We start from the raw sequence: 21,694 nt of genomic DNA, 5'->3' as shown, positions 1-21,694 counted from the left end.
AAACGTCATATCAAGAGAATCAGTGCTATCACATTTTAAGTATAGCTGCCTTCATTATGAAAACACATATGAATGACTAATTAACACAAAAGAAACCTCTGTGACATAGAAACCTATGTGATCATTGCATCATGCATTACTGACTCTAGGGTTTCCTCTTGCAATTATTGCTACAGAACAATAAAGAACTGTTAGTGCACCACAGCGCCTCATTTCAATGACTTATCAAACTGTAAAGTTCACATATGTTTAGGATTTTTCCTTTGTGTTTTTTCAGTTTTAATACCGGACCACACAGTCTTTACATACAAGTATCCACTGGCGTCCAAATATCTAAGACTACTAGTAAAAATGCTTCTATTTTGCGTTTACATTTTTTTATTATTATGAATTATACCATTATAGCAATTGAATTGAAAAATTAACATGAATTTTAGAATTTCTTAGTATTTGTTATGTCCCCTTTTTGCTTCAATGACAGTATGCACTCACGCTGGCATGGACTCCACAAGTGCAAAACCTGAAGATGATCCATGTTGTCCAGCATGATTTGACAATATTCAGTTTCACAAATTTGCTTAGTTGGTTAGTGAGCTAGAAACAATGCAAAATCATGAATAGTTTTTATTAATTTCATTTCACGTCATAACATTTCTTTGTTTTGAGTTTTCCAAAATGTCTTTGTTTTCCAGGTTTTTAAATCCCAGATTTTCAATGTGGATTTTGGATGCCATTTTAAATGATTTTTGTTACAACTTGATTGATTTTTTTGCTTCCCTCACTGTAGGACCCAGTGAGCTTGACCTCTGTCTTCTCGCAGACCGCAGTAGTCTGGCAGATACCAAATTTGACGAACAGGTATGAAAACATCTATATTTTCACCTCGTTACCATCATCTTTTATCAAATCCAAAAGCCAGCCTTTGGCCAAGCACTGCTTTCATTTTCTCATTGTAATAACACACAATAATAACACACAATGGCTTGATGGTATCTCTTGCAGGCATTATTATGATATCACAATAGTATTTAGACCATCATTAGCATATCGCAAAATGGCCCATCTGTCTTCCCGTTAATTAATTCTGAAGTTATTGGAATCTCAGATTAGCTGCTGATGAGATTGTGTGAATGGCTATTAGAGGCAGATCGTGTCAGTGCAGACGGTTCGGTTTAATGGAAATGGTTGCTGAGTGACAGCCCTGCATTACCAGATGCCCATTATGAATTATAACTATTTTTAGGAAAAAAATCATATAAAGAAAAGCTACACAGGAATGCTCTATTTATTCTTAGTGGGTTTCAATAGCATGCACAGACTAATTATAATATTAATGGCTGGTACATATTCACTGACTTTCAATGTGGAAATGTAATCAGTGTTTCTGATCACTGAGTATGTATCAGTCTAAAATAAGAGCACTCAATTGCCCACTGAAATAACTTGCAGTATACACACCTGTGTGTTCAGAGATTATTTGAGTTCATCTCTCTTCACAAGGTCAGGGAGAATATGCTATAGAGTACAGTTATATGTAATCCCCACTCTGATATCCTGAGTGCCTGTTTCTGGAAGAGCTTGAAAAGAGAGGTTGTTTTAGTATTACATAATCCTAGGGCTGTCATGAGTATGAAATTTGGCTGACGATTAATTGTCAAACAAAGAATTGTGATTATGATGATTAATTGTCTATTTAAGGGCTATGATGATTAACTGTCTCTTTAAGTTCTTTCATGATTAATTGTCATAAAAATTGTCATATTTCTTAAGGTGTGCTTTTTTCTGTATGTGTGCTTCATGCACCTTAAGAAGTCATTTTTACGTATTTAACTTCAAATATATAAATCAAATAATAAAATAGGGATATGTGATTTCCTTTTAAGGCTTTAAAAACTTATGAATGACATGAAAAATAATGTTTTAAAATATCAAAATATTTCAAAATACTTAAAATATGTCTCTCTTTTTGGTCATCTTTAGTTTTGTTCAATTTTACATTTACAGTGTTGTTTTTTCATATATTTTACATTATATATTTTTATTAAAAAAAAACTATTTCATACACACTGGCGGCCAATAATGTACAGATTTTGCTGTTTTGGAAGGAAATTGGTACTTTATTTCACCAAAGTGAAACTGATCACAAAGTATAGTCAGGACATTACTGATGTAAAAAACAGCATCATCACTATTTGAAAAAAGTCATTTTTGATTAAATCTAGACAGGCCCCATTTCCAGCAGACATCACTCCAAACCTTATCCTTGAGTAATCATGCTAAATTGCTAATTTGGTACTAAAAAAAAAATCACTTGCCATTATATCAAACACATCTGAAAGCTATTTGGTTGTTAAATGAAGCTTAACTTTGTCTTTGAGTTGCCACAGTATGCAATAGACTGGCATGTCTTAAGGTCAATATTAGGTCAAAAATGGCAAAAAAGCAACAGCTTTCTCTAGAAACTCATCAGTCAATCATTGTTTTGAGAAATGAAGGCTATACAATGCTTGAAATTGCCAAAAAACTGAAGAGTTCGTACAAAGGTGTACACTACAGGCTTCAAAGACAAAGAACAACTGGCTCTAACAAGGACAGAAAGAGATGTGGAAGGTGTAGATGTACAACTAAACAAACGATAAGTACATCTGTAATGAACCCATAATGGGAGGCAGATTAGAATCCATGTTGCAGAGGTTCTTTATTGTCAAAGACAATAAACAGACAAACAATCCAAGGCGACAGGCAAAAGACTTAACCAAAGTCCAGGCAAGGTTCTAAACACAGCAAGGCAGGCAAACAGCAAATTAAAATCCAAACAAACAGGCTAAAGGGTCAATATATCAGTAACAGGCTTAGGCAAAAGAGAACACTTGGTAAGGCAGGTGAACTGGTAATACTTTGCAACGTGTTCAGTGAAGCACATGGCTTATAAAGCTACAAACAGGAAGTGAGCATACAAACAGGAAGTGCCACTAAAACTCAGGTGATGGCTCCCTCTGGTGGAGGGATGAACTGTTCATGGGCTGAGGTATTACAACATCGGAGTCTCTAGTTTGAGAAATAGATGCCTCACATGTCCTCAGCTGACAGCTTCATTGAATTCTACCCGCTCAACACCAGTTTCATGTACAACAATAAAGAGAAGACTCAGGGGTGCAGGCCTTATGGGAAGAATTGTAAAGAAAAAGCCACTTTTGAAGCAGAAAAACAAAATGAAAAGGTTAGAGTGGGCAAAGAAACAGACATTGGACAACAAATAATTGGAAAAGAGTGTTATGGATCTTAACTCCATTGAGCTTTTGTGGGATCAGCTAGACTGTAAGGTGCATGAGAAGTGCCCGACAAGACAGCCACATCTATGGCAAGTGCTACAGGAAGCGTGGGTGAAATGTCACCTGAGTATCTGGACAAACTGACAGCTAGAATGCCAAGGATCTGCAAAGATGTCATTGCTGCACATGGGGGATTTTTTGTTGAGAACTCTTTGAAGTAGTTTAAGAAGTTCTGAATATTTTTTCAAATTGTAATAGTAATTTTTCACGTTATTAATGTCCTGACTATACATTGTGATCAGTTGAATGCCACTTTGGTGAATAAAAGTACCAATTTCTTTCCATAAGAGTAAACTCTGTACATTATTCCAAACTTTGGGCCGCCAGTGTATATATATATATTATTATGTTTATGTAATATTTCATTATATTATGCAATAGTAACATATTTCTGTCCTAATTTCTTAACTTTCACACGTTATTTTAATGCTCCGATTAAACCCACAAGCCCTTATTTGTCATGAAGCAAAATCTTTGAGATTTTGTTTCATCATTTTATCACTCTACAGAAATAGAGTAAACGTGTGTCTCCTCCTCTGTGTCACTGCGTGTATGAACCAGGAACATTTACTATTGCATGATTGTTTAAAGTGTAACCAGAGTACTTTGCGTTCACTATCAAAGTTTATACTTGTTCGTTTATATTTTCGTGGGAGTTTGGCACGAGCCTCTGCTGACAGCGCACGCATCAGAATGTTTGAGAAGCTTGGTTGACGTCTGCGGCGCGGCACAGTGGCGCTCGGACTCAGAGTTCAACTGAATGACACACAAACACATCATTCATGGCATTTCTACAGTATATTCACTTAAAATTCCCATATTTGGGCATTAAAATGTTATTCAGATCAAATAATCATGGTCAGATCAAATAACCGCGATCAGACGGTTATTTAATAATCACGACAGGCCTACATAATCCTATATGCAGTTTACAAATGTAATCTAATCTGCAGTATTGGAATGCATGAAGTAACCAATAGACTCTAGACTTCCTAACAGTGCTAGTGTAACTCATATGTTTAAATTTTCACCTTCACTTGCCTTTAGACTACATGAATGATTTCACAAGTTCACCCAATTCTATCATCATTTATCATCCTCATGTTGTACCCAACCTGTATGATTTTCTTTCTATTGTGGAACACAAAACATACATGCTGCTCTTTTTTATACAAAAGGACTAAAAGCACCATAAAAGATATTACTACCATGATATGACTTGTGCACCATATTCCAAGTCTTTGGAAGCAATATAGTATCTTTGTGTGAGGAACAGACAGAAATTATTATAGAAAAGTCATTATTCACAGTCATCTGCTTTTAAATCTCATTTGCACTACTGCATATTTACATTTGTTGCATCACAATCAGTTGTGAGACATATGAGAACCAGCTCCATTTTGCATCATTCTGGAGCTCATAGAGCTCAATGTAATTGGCAACGCTGGTGCAAGTCATGTGGAAAGGCCATTACCTTAACCTTCGGCATGACACAATTTTCGGTGAACTGTTTCTTTAAGGTGGATCTTAATTTTGCAGTTTGCATTAGCAGATTACATTGTCATTAAATACACAAGATTATAGCACTATATTCAGCTGTATCTAGGTATACAGTTGTACAAAACAAGTTCAAAACTCTCAGTAACCCCAGTGTACCTTTTTTGAGAAGCAATTTTTTGAAATGCTTTTGTTCTATTCTAGGGAGCATCTTGTTCCATCATTTTTCCTTTTTCACTATACACACACAAACACACACACAGAGATACACACAATCACAAACACACACATAGACTCATAATATCTTCTTATTCAGAGAATCCTTGTTATCTACCTACGGATACAGCAGTGTTACATTAAAGCACCCAACCAATTATCCATTCCCTGTTGCTGTACTTCTGTGAAACTGAATTCTTGAAGCTGTTGCATTTCCATGCTTTCTGCATTATATTTGTTTAAAATGGTGGCTGCATGAGACAAAAACAGTCGTTAAGGATTTTTCATGGAGGATGGCGTGAAGACTGTTTATCACTTACTGAATGTGGATCTAATTTATGTGTCAAGTAGCCCACATTCACACCGTGACCCCTTTCATCTGCGTCCATGAGCAGACAGCAAACTCTCAGTGCCATTGGCAGCACATGAGGTAGAAACACTTCTTGAGATAGGAACAGATCTGAGAACAGTCCTCATCTCAGTGTGGAACATGTTCAGTGGGTTTTTGGCACCAATCACGCTGGCTTTGTTCTGTGCTGTGACTGTTTGCTAGCCAGTTGGATTCAGAAGTCCATCTACAATGCTGAAAAGCTAAAGGATAGATCAAAATATTTATGCTTTCATTATTGTGACCTTTTTGTTTTCAACATCCTTGAAAATGTTATTTGTAATCGTGACATGTAGAGATACCATTGCATCATAGATATTTTATAGAGGCTTAGTTCATGGATGTTTGCATTGCCTTTGTTGGACATGTACCATGTTAATACCATGCTTATTTCACATTTGCCATTTAAGTCCAATGAATATTTGGACATGTTCCATGATAATACTATTACCATGTTTTATTAAATATATATATATATATATATATATTTTTTTTTTTTACATGGTACCATTGTATTACCATTGTTCTTTGGGCATGTACCATGATAGTACTATTACCATTATTTTTTGGTAATATACAATATTAGTACAATGTTTTTTGGTCATGTACCATATTATTATAATGTTTATTGGACATGTTCCATGAATGTATTATTACCATGTTTTTTGACATGGTACCATGGTATTACCATTGTTTTCTGGTCATGTTTTATGGTAGTACCATGTGTTTTGGTCGTGTACCATATTAGAACTAAGTTTTTTGGTCATATACCATATTATTACCATGTTTATTGGAATGTACCAAGATAGTACTATTACCATATTTTACAGACATGGTACCATGGTATTACCATTGTTATTTTGTTCATGTAGCATGATAGTAACATGTTTTTTTGGGTCATATACCATATTATGACCATGCATATTGGGCATGTTCCATGATAATACTATTACCATATTTTTCTGACATGGTACCATGGTATTATCATTGTTCTTTGGGAATGTACCATGATATTACTATTACCATTGTTTTTGGTCATGTACCATATTAGAACTATGTTTTTGGTCATATACTATATTATTACCTTGTTTAAATTGACATGTACCATGATAATACTATTACCATTTTTTACAGACATGGTATTATGGTATATACCATGTTTTTTTTTTTTTTTTTTTTTTTGTTTTTTTTTTTGGGTTTCTTTGGTCATGTAATATGGTAGTACATTTTTTGGTCTTGTACCATGATTATTTAAGCATGTACCATGATAGTACTGTTACCATGATTTTTGACATAGTACCATGGAATTAACAATAATTGTTTTTTTTTTTTTGTTTTTTGTTTTTTTGTCATGTAGCATGGTAGAACCATGTTTTTTGGAATTATACCATGGTAATAACATGTTTTTGGTCATGTACCATATTAGTACCATGTTCACTTGGACATGTACCAAGGAATTACTATGTTTTTTTGGACATATACAATGATAGTACCATGGTATTCTTTGGAGCACCTTCATGTACCATGGTATTACCATTTGAAGCTATCATTGAGCCATGGTACCACAACAGTACACAAAACTGTTTTGCATATTGTTGTTCAATTAAAACTGTAACATATTATTAAAAATGAACAGAAGGCAAAACAAAAGAGATGTACTGTAGCACACGAGGGTTTCATTCGTCTGCAGCAGCCTGTTCTGCATTTGTAAACGGAGGTGTGTGTTAAAATCATACATCCAGCACTTCCTGCAGTGCTCACGGGTCCTGCACGCACAAAAGCAAGGCAAATGTCTCCAGCATGTCAGGCCAACCTTCGCGGCTTTCACTCCGCTCAGCAAATGAATGGGAGACAGACTAATATTCATGAGAAAACCTTCTTTACAGCAAAAGAAAGAGAGAACACATTTGCAAGAACAAGAGGAAGAACGTGATGAGAGAGAGGTTTCACTTGAAGGCCAATGGGAATGTCTTTAAGAGGTATTTCCTCTCATTTGACATTAAGGAGAAACGATTGGGGGAGAAAAACCCTTCCAGCCAAACATTAATCATTTACTCATTATTTCCAGTGTAGGGGTTTGAAGCAGTAGGCGGTAAGACAGCAAACATAAAAGAGAGATTGTGATTTTTTTAATGCTGTGATTAAGGAAAGTCATGCATGTATTGGTGATTTATCAAGATGTTATGCTTTCAGTAGGTTATGAAAGAAAATTACATAGCAATACTTTACATATAAAGTGGGCTTCAAAAGTCTGAAACGTCTAAATTTAAACCTAGAAATAAATTAAGTTTTAGATCTTTTGTACCAAAGGTCAGATTTGCTTACTTTAAAGCAGACAAGATGATCCTGGGAGCATTCTTAAATCATGCTGGAATGACATGGCTTTTGCACAAATTGTGGAGTTGAGTGCATGCTGTTATTAAAGCACAAGGGGCACATACCAAATACCAAGAAATTTAGAAATTAATTTTGTTATGAAAAATGTAAAAGAAGCATTTTCACTTGTAGTGACAAATTTATGGATCCCACTGTATGCATATCAGTGCATAATTTGCAGCCCCAGCAATCCAACTCAGAGCGTGTTTTTGCACGTGTGGGTATGTGTATCTGCTGCTCACTCTCCTCTGTGCCTATGACTTATCAGACCGGCTGGCCTGCCCACATCACAAATATGCTCATCAGTGACACCCTGCACTCCTACCCCTCACACACACTCTCTCATCTCATCTTCTCTCATGTAGCAAAAAGTGGCAAGATACTGCCTAATGTTTTCTCTTAAACAATACTTTTAATTACAGTAATCAAAACAGAAACATTCATTTTCTCAGTTTTTCTCAAGTCTTTTTATGTTCAAACATAATAAACCTGCAAAACAAAAGCTGCAGTATACTAAAATCAGTTTTGTTTTAATTACCATTACATTTTCAGTTGAGTTAATAAGAACTGAACAGAACTGCTTCAGCTCCATATTCTTAGGATGTCTGGTGTGAACAGCTCTGTTGAGGTCATTCCACAGCATCTCTATTGGGTTAAGGTCTGGGCTCTGACTGGGCTACTCCAAAAGGTGGAGTTTATTTTTTTGAAGCCATTCTGTAGTGGATTTATTTCGATGTTTAGGGTCAGTGTCCTGATGCATCACCCAACTTCTGCTGAGCTTCAGCTGGCACACAGCCACCCTGATATTATCCTGTAGGATATCTTGATAAACTTGGGAATTAATTTTCCCTCAATGATGGAAAGCAGTCCAGGACCCGACGCAGCAAAGCAGCCCCAAATCATGATTCTGCCTCCACCGTACTTCACCGGTAGGATGATGTTAGTTTCATTAGTCCACAAAACATTTCCCAATAGCGTTGTAGAGTGTCAAGGTGGTCTTTGGCGAGGTTCAGGTGCGCAGCAAGGTTTTTGTTGGAAAGCTGAAGCTTCCTTCATGGTGTCCTGCCATGGACACCATGCCTGTTTAATGTTTTAGTAGACTTTAATGTCCGTATAGTAGACTCATGAACAGAGATGATAAACAGATCCAATGATTGCTTCAAGTCCTTAGATGTCACTCTAGGGTTCTTTTTTTAACTCATTGAGCATTCTGCGGTGTGCCCTTTGATTCATCTTGGCTGGACAGCCACTTTTAGAGTGAGTAGCAACAGTACTAAATCGTCTCGATTTATAGACAATTTGTCTAACTGTAAACAGATAAATATCTAAGCTCTTCGAGATAACTTTGTAACTCTTTCCAGCTTCATACAAAGCAACTATTCTTGATTGTATGTCTTCTATGATCTTTTTTTTTGCGAGACATGGTCCACGTCAGCAGATGCTTCTTGCAGAATAGCAAACTCAAAATGTTTGAGTGATTTTATAAGTCAAAGTAGCTCTAACTACACCTTCAATCTCGTTTAATTAATTGGATGCCAGGTTTGCCAACTCCTGACTCTAATTGGCTTTTGTTGACATCATTAGTCTAGGGATACAAATACTTTTTCCAACCTACACTGTGAATGTTTGAATGATGTATTCAATATGTACAGTACAAGAACAATACAATAATTTGTGTGTAATTGTTAAAAACAGATTGTGTTTGTTAATTTTTGTGACTTAGATGAAGATAAAACCAGATTTTAAGTAATTCCAATTAATTCCAAAGGGTTCACAGACTTTTTCTTACCTCTGTATGTTCTACAAGAAAACATAATAACTTAATTTACACAAATTATCCTGTTCACAAGTTTATGTTCATTGATGCTCAAGAAGGCAACACACTACATGTAATTTTATTAACAAGGTTCGGGAGGAGCAAGTTCATTTAATCTGACCAATCACACAGCCAGAGTAAGAGTATATAAACAGCTGCTTACCTCTGCACAGCATTGAGAGTTTCCAGCATTCGGCCCCAACCATTGCCCACGAACAGACCCATGCAAATGACTCGGATCATTGGGTGCAACTTCGCTGCAATGCATTCGCCTTCACCAGAACAGCTCTTCCATCCAAATAATCTCATTATTCAACAGAAGCTGCCACAGCAGCTCATTTGTTTTTGCAGTATTGACTGCTACCACGTTACGTGTTATATTCTTACTCTGTCTTTCTTTCTATACTCCATTCGCCGAAACAGTTTATAGCGTGAAGTTGCTTCCGCAATCTGGCTGCTTCGACTCTGTATACATGTCAAACAGCTCTCCACGACTGCTCATATGTTCTCTTATCTAAACTTTCCACATGGAGTGGTTTATCGCGTAAGCCTGCCTCAGTGAACAGGCTCTGCTCCGGCTTTATGCCACTCGAGTTCTATTACAGGCTCAAAAGGAAACAAAAGATTAACTATTTAATTCAATCTTCATTCCAACGCTCCCCCTCATTTCAATCTGGTTCTCCCGCACAGGTGATTCCTGTCAGCCTCATTACCTTGCCACGCAGCTCGTTTAGGGCGTGATCCATTAAGCGATTCTGTTTGTCAACTTCTAACATGAATATCACGATCGTTCTCCCTTCAACGTGCCATTCGGAGAGCGATTTATTCCATTCGGAACACAGGGGCAATCATGCAACAGAGAACTCCTTCCAATAGACCAATACACTAATTACAACTTCTTTTCAAACCAACGCAGACATTTTAACATGGGCTTGCTGCTGCGCGGCACCTGCTCTGACCATTCCACAGCACACTGCAGTTATACACAGCCTCTGTCCAAACAGACATGAGCCAAATTCGGCTCCACAAGAGACGGATCACGCGCCACCTCCCAACTCATTCATAATCATTCCGCAAACTCATCTTGCCTCTCAGCATTCGAGCTCGCCTCGCCACACAGCCCTGATAACACGAAGCAAGCACTGCTACAAACTTCCACACATCTCTGCACTATAACATCACTTTCCCTCCTTCCGTCAGGACAAATGGTTCACGCAGGAAAAATCAATCTATTATTTTATTTTAGAGACAGTCTTCTCTACTTTTGCCTGAATCATTGGATTACAAACTTTTATTTACAAGCTTGACCATACAACTTAATTGCTGCATGATTTTAAAAGCATTCAACAATCTGTCATAATTTTACGCTCCACCTTAGTTTAAAGTAACAGGTTTAAATCAACGCTGAACAATTCAGCTTGGCACTTTGCTTTATACTCCCGTATTTAAGTTTTTCTGTAATTTATAAGTCATCAATATAAACAAGTCGTTTTATTCACCACACTACTGCAAACGGTGCTCTTATAGTATCTATTAAATCCAGCTCTCAGGCATAAACTCCTATGATTTCATACATCCTCGTCAAAATGAGACGAGTCACCCCATGCCAATAATACAGAGTTATGAAATGACTTGCATTACATTGGAAAACAGTCTACAAAGGTCCAAACCATACGCTTAAGTTAATAAACATCGGCTACGGTTTAAACTGGGCACTCAGTTTCAGGTGCCTTATAATTTCATGACAAACCAACTCTAAATGATGTCGTTTGTATGCACATGCAAGTTTGTTTCCATGTTTTCTATCGACTCAACACATACCTAAGCAGCACAAATGTGCTGTCCAGGTGCCGCAACTGCGCCGTCTTTCGGGACGTGCGACTAAACCTCCCAATACACCACAAACAGTGCAATGCGCCCTCCAAGCACCGCAACTGTGGTGTCTTTAGGGCCATACGACAAACTCCCACTACACGGCAAAACAGCGCAAATGCGCCGTCCAAGTGCCACAACCATTCACGTGCCACAACCACAGCTTGTCTTTCAGACCATGCGTCTCAGCCTTCATGGCTTCGTAACCCATATTATGTCACTCATACCAAATAAACCATCACCCACCGAGCAACTGACAACAACTGGGCTGTTTCAGGTCATCCCTAAACAGTTCACCATAAGCCTGCATCTCTGCATCAATCAATTTCAATCGAACATAGCCTACCGTACACACTCACGTCAAATGCCATGCTCAACCTATTCGTACCTCAGAGTGAGTTCCAGCTTATTTGCAACATAAACTTTTCACATGAAAACATGGGCTCTTCCTGTTAAATGGCACGTGGATTCATCCTGTTCATCCTACCATCGAATGCTATGCACGCCCATGGCTGCGGATCCAGCTGCTCGCAGCTTTGAGCAAGCTCAGTAAAATTCAGCAAAAACATTCTCACACAAATCATATGCTCTCTCATTGAATGCTGTGCAGTACCGTGCCCAAGGATTCAGCCTGTTCATATCACAAATGCCCAATCAAGCACTTATCCTGACATTGCCTCGCATATGTTCCAGATGCCATTTTTCCACGCAACCTATTCTCTCTGCCAACATCCATCTCTCTACCCCTTCCTATCCATGGGCCACTAGTGCGGATTCCCACATAAAACTGCCTCCACTGGAGAACTCTGCTCCAGACCCAATCCCCTCTACCATTTTAATCTCTCCTACTCCGGAACCATTCCCTGCAAGAGGCTGCCTCCGCAAGTGAACTTCATCCCAAATCCCTCCTCAGCTATCCATAATTAAAACAGAACACATTCCAGGCTCAAAAACCATATTGCTGACTCTTCTCGTTCTTCTTTCAGAGATCCAGAACCTTGGCCCTTGAAGCGAACCTGACACTAACCCCAGTTCCTCCCCATTCAGAACTGAAATTCCTAGAAATCACCCTCTCAGACTCCTTCTCCACACCCCCCAGGACTCCATTCTTCAAGCCATTTCCCCCTGAACCCTAACATATTAACATATCAGACAGCTTGGAAATGTCATTTCCTGATTTCTCTCTCCTCTCCGTATCCTCCTTCACCTCACAACTCAAAACCAAAAACCTCCACCCCGGTACTATTAAAAGGTACATCTCCTCAAAACATTTCTACTCAATAACAGATCTCTCAACAATCCCATCTCCCTACATGCAGCAAGCCCGCATCCACCCTCTGAAATTTCCACCGTTCACATGGGCTGTTTCCCTTGTTCTATCCATTCAGATAATTTCCATCCCTCACTCCCCCTCTATCCATGGGCTATGGGAGCAGATTCCCACGTGAGGCTGCCTTCGCTGGAGAACTCCGCCCCAAACCCATTCTCTCCCCAACTTTACCCCTCTTCCTTCTATCATCCTAATCGCCCCACTCCAGAGCCATTCCTTGCACGAGGCTGCCTCAGCAAGTGAATCTGGTTCCGAATCCTTTCTCAGCCAATCCAGATTTTCCAGCTCACCTTCCCAACTTCACTCTACAAACAGCTATACCTCTCGCCGTTCCCTCAAACGCTGCAGTCTCAGAACCTTCGCCGGTCTCCAACCACCTTCGCTGTCAAATCCTTGCAGAGATTCAGAGTTTTGGCCCCAGAAGCGAACCTAACATCAACCCCAGTCCCTCCCTGTTCAGAACCTAAATTTCTATAAACCACCCTCTCAGACTCCTCCACCAAGCTTCCTTAGACTTCATCCTTCATGCCGTTTTCCCTCGAACTCTCAAAACCTACTGCACGGCATGGAAATGCTTTAAAACATTTTCACCATATCTACAACCTACCATTCCCAGATTTTTCCCTTCTCTCCACATCCTCCTTCACCTCACACCTTAATCAATCAAAAAACCTCCATTCAGGAACTATCAAAGGATGCCTAAGCGGCATCCATTTCTTTAAAAAAAATAATTTTCCATTATAAACCATCCCCAGATCTCACTTCTCCTTAAAGGTATCCACAAATCCCAACCCACCAGAACCAACATCAGGCTCCCCCTCACCATCGACCTGCTGATTAGATGCTTAAATACTCGGTTTCGAGTGTCTAGGATTCACACCTCCACTCAGGCCGATCCTGCCCTTTCACGGCGGTGCCTCCAGTGATAGGGCGTTGCAGACCTCTCCAACATAATCTATTCTAGGGCTCTCCCATTCGATCAGCAATGGGATCTTCTGCCCAAATGCAGCGTGAGCTATTCACGTTTATTTGTATTGTGGGCTCACCCATTCACGGCCGGGTTGACTTCCCCATCGAATGCTGTGAGCGCCCTTCCCGTTTGAGTGCTGATTGTGTTCGTTTGCTCGAGGGGCCACCGAGTCTCCCACGGGGCTCACACCATTCGCCGCACGAGCCGATCCGTCGAACCAAGCCAGGAGGGAGACTTAAGGTCAGCATTGGTGGTCAGGATCCACGTCTCCATCCATGGTGACCCTGCCCTTTCCTGGGGATGCCACCTGTGTCAGGGCGTAACGATCACTCCTGCGCACAACAGCTCTCCACAAGCTCATTTCTCTGCGGCTGATACCGCCACTGTCCCTTCAGTGTTTCAACTTGCATTACCTCTCCAATCTCTCCCTATCTGCTGTGAGCGCCCTTCCCATTCAAACGCTGGTTGGGCTTGCTTGCTCGAGCGGTCACCGAGTCTCCCATGGGGCTCGCACTGTTCACCGCACGAGCCCATCCGTCAAACCAAGCTAGGAGAGAGACTTAAAGTAAGCCTGGGCGGTCATGATTCACACCTCTGTCCAGGGCAACCCTTCCCTTTCACAGGGGTGCCCCCCACATTAGAGCGTAACGATCCCTCCTGTGCACAACAACTCTCCTCGAGCTCATTTCTCTGCGGCTGATACCGCCAATGTCCCTTCAGTGTTTCAACTTGCATTCCCTCTCCAATCTCTCCCTATCTGCTGTGAGTGCCCTTCCCGTTCAAATGCTGGTTGGGCTTGCCTGCTCGAGTGGTCACCAAGTCTCCCACGGGGCTCACACGTTTGCCGCACGAGCTCATCCATTGAACCAAGCCAGGAGGGAGATTTAAGGTCGGCCTAGGCAGTCAGGATTCATGCCTCTGTCCGGGGCGACACTTCCCTTTCACGGAGGTGCCCCCCACATTAGGGCATAACGATCCCTCCTGCGTACAACAGCACTCCTTGAGCTAATTTCTCTGTGACCAATACGCCACTGTCTCTTCAGTGTTTCAACTTGCATGCCCCATTGCTTCCTATCCCCCAACACGGACCCTAGCATGAGGCTGTCTCCGCTAGCAGCCCAGCTCGATTCTATACTCTTTGGCACACCTACCTATCACTCACAGGATAGGCAAATTACCTCCTCCACCCCCCCCCCTCCACACACACACACACACACATATCTCCTTCTAAATCCAGGGCTCCGTAGCCAAAGACTCGCTGTCCTTCTTATAAGCTTCTTTTGGGGGCTATTCGAGCACAGGTCAAGTCTTTAGCCTCGAGACAGTGAGACACGCATGTATACAGTATCCTTAATACAGGCTTACATTAACTGTGAACTATTGAAATGCAGTTTTATTAACAAGGTTCAGGAGGAGCAAGTTCATTTAATCCAACCCATCACACAGCCAAAGTAAGAGTATAAAAAGCTGCTTACCTCTACGTAGCATTGAGAAATTCCGGCATCCCACCAATTCCCCATCTCCTCCTATCTATTCTATCAATACTAATCCAGTCCGGGGGAGTATTTGAGCTCAGGTCAAGTCTCGAGCCACGCATGTTTACACTATCCTTAATACAGGATTACATTTACTGTGAACCACTGAAATTAAAGAGGACATGAAATGCTCTTCTTTTATGGTTTTATTATCTTCCCTGAAATCCACTGATAATGTTAGTAAAGTTATTTTACACCAAAATTGTCATAATTTAATAATATATATTCATTTTGAACCCTGTCTCTGGCCCTCTGTCTGAAACACTCGGTTTTGGCAAAAGTGCCTCCTTAAAACTTTAACATAAACACCACTGTTATGATTGGCTAACATCGTTCAGCCCCTCGAACAGAACCATTTTTGAAACTTAGTTGGAAGAAAATGAATAAGCACTAAAACATTATAAAAGTAAATGTCAGGGTTTACACATAACACACATCCAACATATTGCTTCAGAATATATTAAACTGTTCATCTCAAGCACAACTTTTAACACTCACACCCTGCCTACCCCGGACGTGAGAGTCACGTCAAAAGCAATAGAACTCATTATAATGGGGGGGCCTGGGTAGCTCAGCGAGACGCTGACTACCACCCCTGGAGTCGCGAGTTCGAATCCAGGGCGTGCTGAGTGACTCCAGCCAGGTCTCCTAAGCAACCAAATTGGCCAGGTTGCTAGGGAGGGTAGAGTCACATGGGGTAACCTCCTCATGGTCGCTATAATGTGTGGTTCTTGCTCTCAGTGGGGCGCGTGGTGAGTCGTGCGTGGATGCCGCTGAGAATAGCGTGAAGTCTCCACACACGCTACGTCTCTGCGATAATACGCTCAACAAACCACGTGATAAGATGCACAGATTGACGGTCTCAGACTCGGAGGCAACTGAGATTCGTCCTCCGCCACCCAGATTGAGGCGAGTCACTACGCCACCATGAGGACTTAGACCGCATTGGGAATTGGGAATACCAAATTGGGGAGAAAAGGGAAGAAAAAAAAAGAAAAAAATAACTCATTATAATAAATGATGCTGTCTACTATAGACCTTATTCACGGTAGCACCGTCTTTAATTTTTAATGGGAATGACAACGAGGCTGTGAGGGATAGCCGTGCATCTCTTAAATGGCACGCACGGTATAAAGCTGTAAAATGCTCCTAGATCATATCTGATTTTCCACAGCTCATGTTGTCTGGAGTTTTCTGTCTAATGAATGTTCTTGAAAATATGTTCTTTCAATGTTTTGTCTGCAGAACAATCCAAAAACAATTTAAACTGCAGTACATTCCATTGAAATGACTGTACGTCTACCACTTACAGTCTCGTTGCCATTCCCATCAAAAATCAAAGATGATGCTGCTGTAAATAAGGTCAATGAAAGCATCCATAGTGTCGCTTCAACAGTTAACAGATGTCCCGTTCCATTTTGCACTGCACGTGCTGGCGCTACTACTGCCAACAACACAAAAACACAGTTTAGAAAGTTCATGTTAATGCACCCGATGTAGACAGCCTAAAGCCATTGCATCACGTTGGGTCAACGGACACGCCCGGTGTAGGCAGGGTGTCAGCACCATAAACACACAGTCATGACATATTAAATATTCATGAATGAAACTGTTTACTCATGGATTTTGCGATCGCATCCAAGTGTTTTTAACTGCCCCATCTTTAAATACCAGCTCCTTTGCAAAGTTTGAATCGTATTATGAGTGGTATTATATGAGCCGAACATACACTCTAAAATACGCAGAAGACACATCCACATCCAGTTTCCAGTATCATTCCATCATGTTTTCATACACCAACAACTAAAAATAGAGCAGATGGGCGAAAGAACGCATCCATGATGCATTCTCCTCTTCAGAGTTGTAACCTGACACCGCACCTTTTAAATTCGGCCCGAGATATGTATCAAGCGGTCAAAGAGTTCTGTCTGTACATGTTTATCTAGAACAACATTTAAATCCAGACAGGCACATGAAGGTGTCCTATGTAAGTCCACTTTGGATGAATCTCCCATGACAGGCCCAATCTCTCTCCACTTCACCTGTGTGACTGACTGACTGAGCACCAGTGGGTGGGGCCAAGTGTGCAATGACGAAAAATAGGCTTTGCATATGCAGATGTATTTGGTCCTTGTGACGACACAAGTTCCACGAATACCAAATTCCTTTTATCTCTTATATTTGTATAAATACTCTAAGAGGATGTGTACTTATGCACGGTGCAAACTGTATGGGTGAATCTCCCCAAAAAGTGTCTGAGTCATACATATTTCACCCCAAAATTAAAAAGAAAATATAAGAAAGCCTATTTTAGGACCATTAAGCCCACTGAAAATTTTGTAATGCAAACAAATGAATAAATACATAGATATTTATAATAATAATTGATATGAAAAATGTATTTATTATTATAATTATTTAATTTATTTGTAGGTCAGATTCTGCGCTTTGTGTATTTGAATGTGACAGTGTGCAGAAGATCTCTGGAGGAGTATTTGATCATTTATTCCTATACAAGACTGTGATCAATTAAAGATCCTTTTCTTTAATCTTTCTCTATGGCAGTCTGATGAAGAGGTGGCTGGATATGCAGAGGCTATTGCAGAAAGTAAGTGCAGTATCTTTCCATTAATCTTACCATGTGTGTGTCTTGTTATATAGCTGACGCAGTAGAGGATAAATACAGGCTCATGAAGATGCCTGCTTGTTTCAGCAGTGCCAAATGTCTGAGAAGTCACATACTCTACATATACATATGTAGTACTTAATATGTGTTTATTATATATATTTGGAATAAGAACAAATAATAAATATTTCTCCTGCTTCTAATTTGTCAAATTTGACAAATATTAGATGTTTCTTTAGGTAAATGTCTGGGTGGTGCTGCATTTTAAGTGATGCATAACATTTAAAGGCATTAAGTTGAAAGTGAAATAGAAGCATTTGTTATATTTGGTATTCATTTATAACATTAATTGGTTTGTATGACATGACAATGATGTTTCCTCTATCTGATTTTAATGTAATAACTGTGCTTTTGTTAATATGCCACCAGGTTTTCCAGTGGAAAGCAAGAAACCAAAGGTCATCTTTGTGATCGGTATGTTAGTTGATGAAACTTCATTAGCATGTGTTGCTTATAGACAAACAACTTGTCTTGTTTGCACGGAAAGCCACATTTTATTGTGCTTAGCAAAAAAACAAAAACAAATAAAAAGCCCAAAAAGCAATGTTTTGATGCAAACACGCTCATTATTTAAAATGGACATAATGGCAAATATTACCAGGTTTCTTTTGCAGCACAGTGTGAAGTGTGAAATTGTGGGCAGGTGAAAACTTCTTAAGTTCCCTTATAAGATTGCTAATTGAACGGGTGGCAGACTTCATCTTCGATTCATGTGCTGGATAAATGCAAAGTAGAAGGGCAAGATAGTCTTTGTGTACTCAGGGCTTTCCTCCCCTCATGTTTGTTCAAAAGCTCCAGCCCATTGGGGCGTAGTTAAGTGACCTAAAAGCCAAGCTTTACGTCTCTTTGTGGGGAAAAGGAGACACGAAGAGATCTATTTGGCAGCTTTTTGAATGGAACCAGGTGGGTACAGTCTGTGTTTCTGTTCTCTGTTCAGTCCCAAATTGAAAAGTTAATGAGTGAGATACAGTGCTTGGAAATTTCAAGGAATAGTTCACTCAAAAATGAAAATTATGTCATTATTTTCTCACCCTCTTGTTGTTCCAAACCTGTATGCTGTTATTTTTCTGTGGATCACAAGAGAATGTTTAAAGAGCTCTTTTTAGGGTTGTCAGTTGATTAAATTATTTAATCAATTTAATTACATGATGTGCCAATTAATTAATCAAATTAATCACAATTAACTAAGATAATATTTACTAAATATTTACTGAGAAAGGATACAAAATAAATATAATTTAATATGTAACTATTTAAATAACTATAAATATAATAATATAGAATAAATATAATAATTCAGACAGTTTAAATACATTACATCATGTACAGTACATTTGTGCCAGCAGACAAGTAAAGAATATAGAGACATATATATAGAGAACAAAAGGTGCCTTTAAAAGTCAAAATATGGTTTTATTCCATATCATTAAACACAACCCTATTATTGGCCTACTTCTGCCTGCACTATTTTTAATTGTTGGTCTATGTACTCGTGCGTCAGACGGACGCTTTTGGTTGTATCGCGTGTCACTAGTTTTCATCGTATCTAATCATAAGCGCTGTGTTTTTAGGACACTATCAATTTTAATATAGTTTGAAACTTTCGAGATCCCTGCATTTTGTTGTGCTCCGTTCAGCTGCCTTGAGTGCATCTGAGGAGGGCTGTGCATCCTGCTCTTGTTTGAGTTTGACGAGGCGTGTTGCCTGTACAGCTGGAGTTGCGCTGACTGCCCCCTACTGCCACATATTCATAAAAACATCAGTGTGGTACATCAAGCTTGAATTGGTCTGGTGGTAGGAACATTCCTTATCATGGAATTTACGTACAGGTCAGGGGCATGAGTAATTGCATAAAAAAAAATTTTACGCAATATTTTTCATATAATTAAAGGAATATTCCAGGTACAACACAAGTTAAGCTCAATCAATAGCATTCGTGGCATAATATTGATTACCATAAAAATGTATTCTGACTTTACCCTCCTTTTCTTAAAAAAAAAAAAAAAAAGCAACAGTCTGAGGCACTTACAATGGAAGTGAATGGGGCAATCCGTAAACGTTTCAAAAGTATAGCCACAAGACATAAACAATATGCATGTTCACATGATTTTAGTGTGATAAAATCGCTAACTAACCTTTCCTTTGTAAAGTTATAGCCAATTTTACAACTTTGTTGCCATGATGATGTAATGTCAACAAAAATTATGATTTAAACAACATTACAGCTCAAATAATACATGAAATTTAACAAGAAATAATATAAGTGCTTTTATAAAATTATAAGCTGCACATTTCTGCCCTCCAAAAATTGGCCCCATTCACTTCCATTGTAAATGCCTCACTGTCACTTCCATTTTGGCTTTTTTTTTTTAAGAAAAGCAGGGACGAGATGAGATGAATTTTTTTGGTAATCCACATTATGCCACAAATGCTGTCGATTGAGCTTAACTTGTATTCTCCTTTTGTGTCCAGCCGAAAAAGTAACTGCAAATAATGTCAGAATTTTAATTCCTTTAATGGTATTCTGAATATGCCTGTTACTGACTGTCGTTAGTGTATCAGATGGACAGGTTTGAAACTGATGGTATGGGTGAGTGACAGTATTGAGTGAACTCGACCAACCAAACTGAGATGTTAACTCTGTACCTGCACAGTGGTACCTGTCAAGAAAAAGAATATTTAAAGATTGGACTTAATAGCCAGACTCATTTTAAGCAAGGGTGTTCTACACCTTTGCTGTCTTTTCTTCCAATAAATCAGAAATTGGCATTGGATTTTTCAAAAAGCATTCCTTAAAAGTGTGAAAACATTGCTGCCATATCCACATAATGAGTGTAATGGACAACATCTGCGGCTTGTGGAAGACTCTGTAGCGTTGGGGAAGTGTGTGGGCTGTTTGGACAAATAAGGGTTGCCCTGGGTTGTGTGAAGAATCTTAATGAAAGCCTATGGGAGTTTGGTCAGACGGTAGGGGCAGGGTGGGTTAATGGATAGTCTGAGCTGCACATGATAAGATATTTGCTGAGAACCCACCTCACATCTCCCCAGACAGGCAATTACTTAGGCTCTGGCCCTTGTTCCCCTGTATCTAGAGCAATCTCTGCCACCTCTCAGTGTCTCAGTTTTCTCTCATTTTTTCACAGTAGGTCTATTTCTCAGGTTCTCAGCTGTCGGTGACAGTTTGTCTGTGTGTGGGTTGTTTTGTCAAGGTGGTCCGGGATCGGGAAAGGCTTTGCAGTCGGAGAAGATCGAGGAACGATACAGTTTGAAACGCCTTTGTCCCGGGGACATCCTGTGCAGCGAGCTGCAGTCACACAGCGAGAGGGGACGGTTTCTCCGAGACCTCCTGGAAAGAGGAGAGCAGCTTCCTGAGGTTCACAATCATGTTAAAGTCCATTACTATAAATTACAATGATCTGCTTCACCATCACTGTGCAACAAACACAGGACAACAAGGATCCACTAATTTGATATCAATCTATGTAGTAGGGTGATTGGTTAGGGTTGGGGAAGGGTTGCTGCGGGACTGTAAATAAACCCAGTGTATGAATGTTGTATTTGAATCTTTACTAGCTATAACTTTTGATTTCTTTGTTTTATTAATACAAAATTTTACTCAGTTACAGTTGACATGACTGGGAACAAAACAAAAGCAGTTTTTTGAGCTACCTTATTA

The 21,694-nt window shown here is 39.6% G+C and overlaps 1 protein-coding gene across 1 annotated transcript in view; it reads left to right on the top strand.

Annotated features, from left to right (window-relative positions):
• Nucleotides 1–21,694, top strand: part of LOC127441992 (adenylate kinase isoenzyme 5-like) — a 105,695-nt gene that overhangs the window by 76,968 nt on the left and 7,033 nt on the right. The window contains exons 8-11 of the mRNA XM_051699618.1: nt 788–858; nt 17,898–17,940; nt 18,388–18,432; nt 21,228–21,391. Coding sequence (XP_051555578.1) covers nt 788–858; nt 17,898–17,940; nt 18,388–18,432; nt 21,228–21,391 — 323 coding nt within the window. The remainder of the gene's footprint in view (nt 1–787; nt 859–17,897; nt 17,941–18,387; nt 18,433–21,227; nt 21,392–21,694) is intronic.

Source organism: Myxocyprinus asiaticus, chromosome 6, assembly GCF_019703515.2.
Source record: "Myxocyprinus asiaticus isolate MX2 ecotype Aquarium Trade chromosome 6, UBuf_Myxa_2, whole genome shotgun sequence".
Lineage (NCBI taxonomy): Eukaryota > Metazoa > Chordata > Actinopteri > Cypriniformes > Catostomidae > Myxocyprinus > Myxocyprinus asiaticus.
This window is presented reverse-complemented; position numbering and strand designations above follow the sequence as displayed.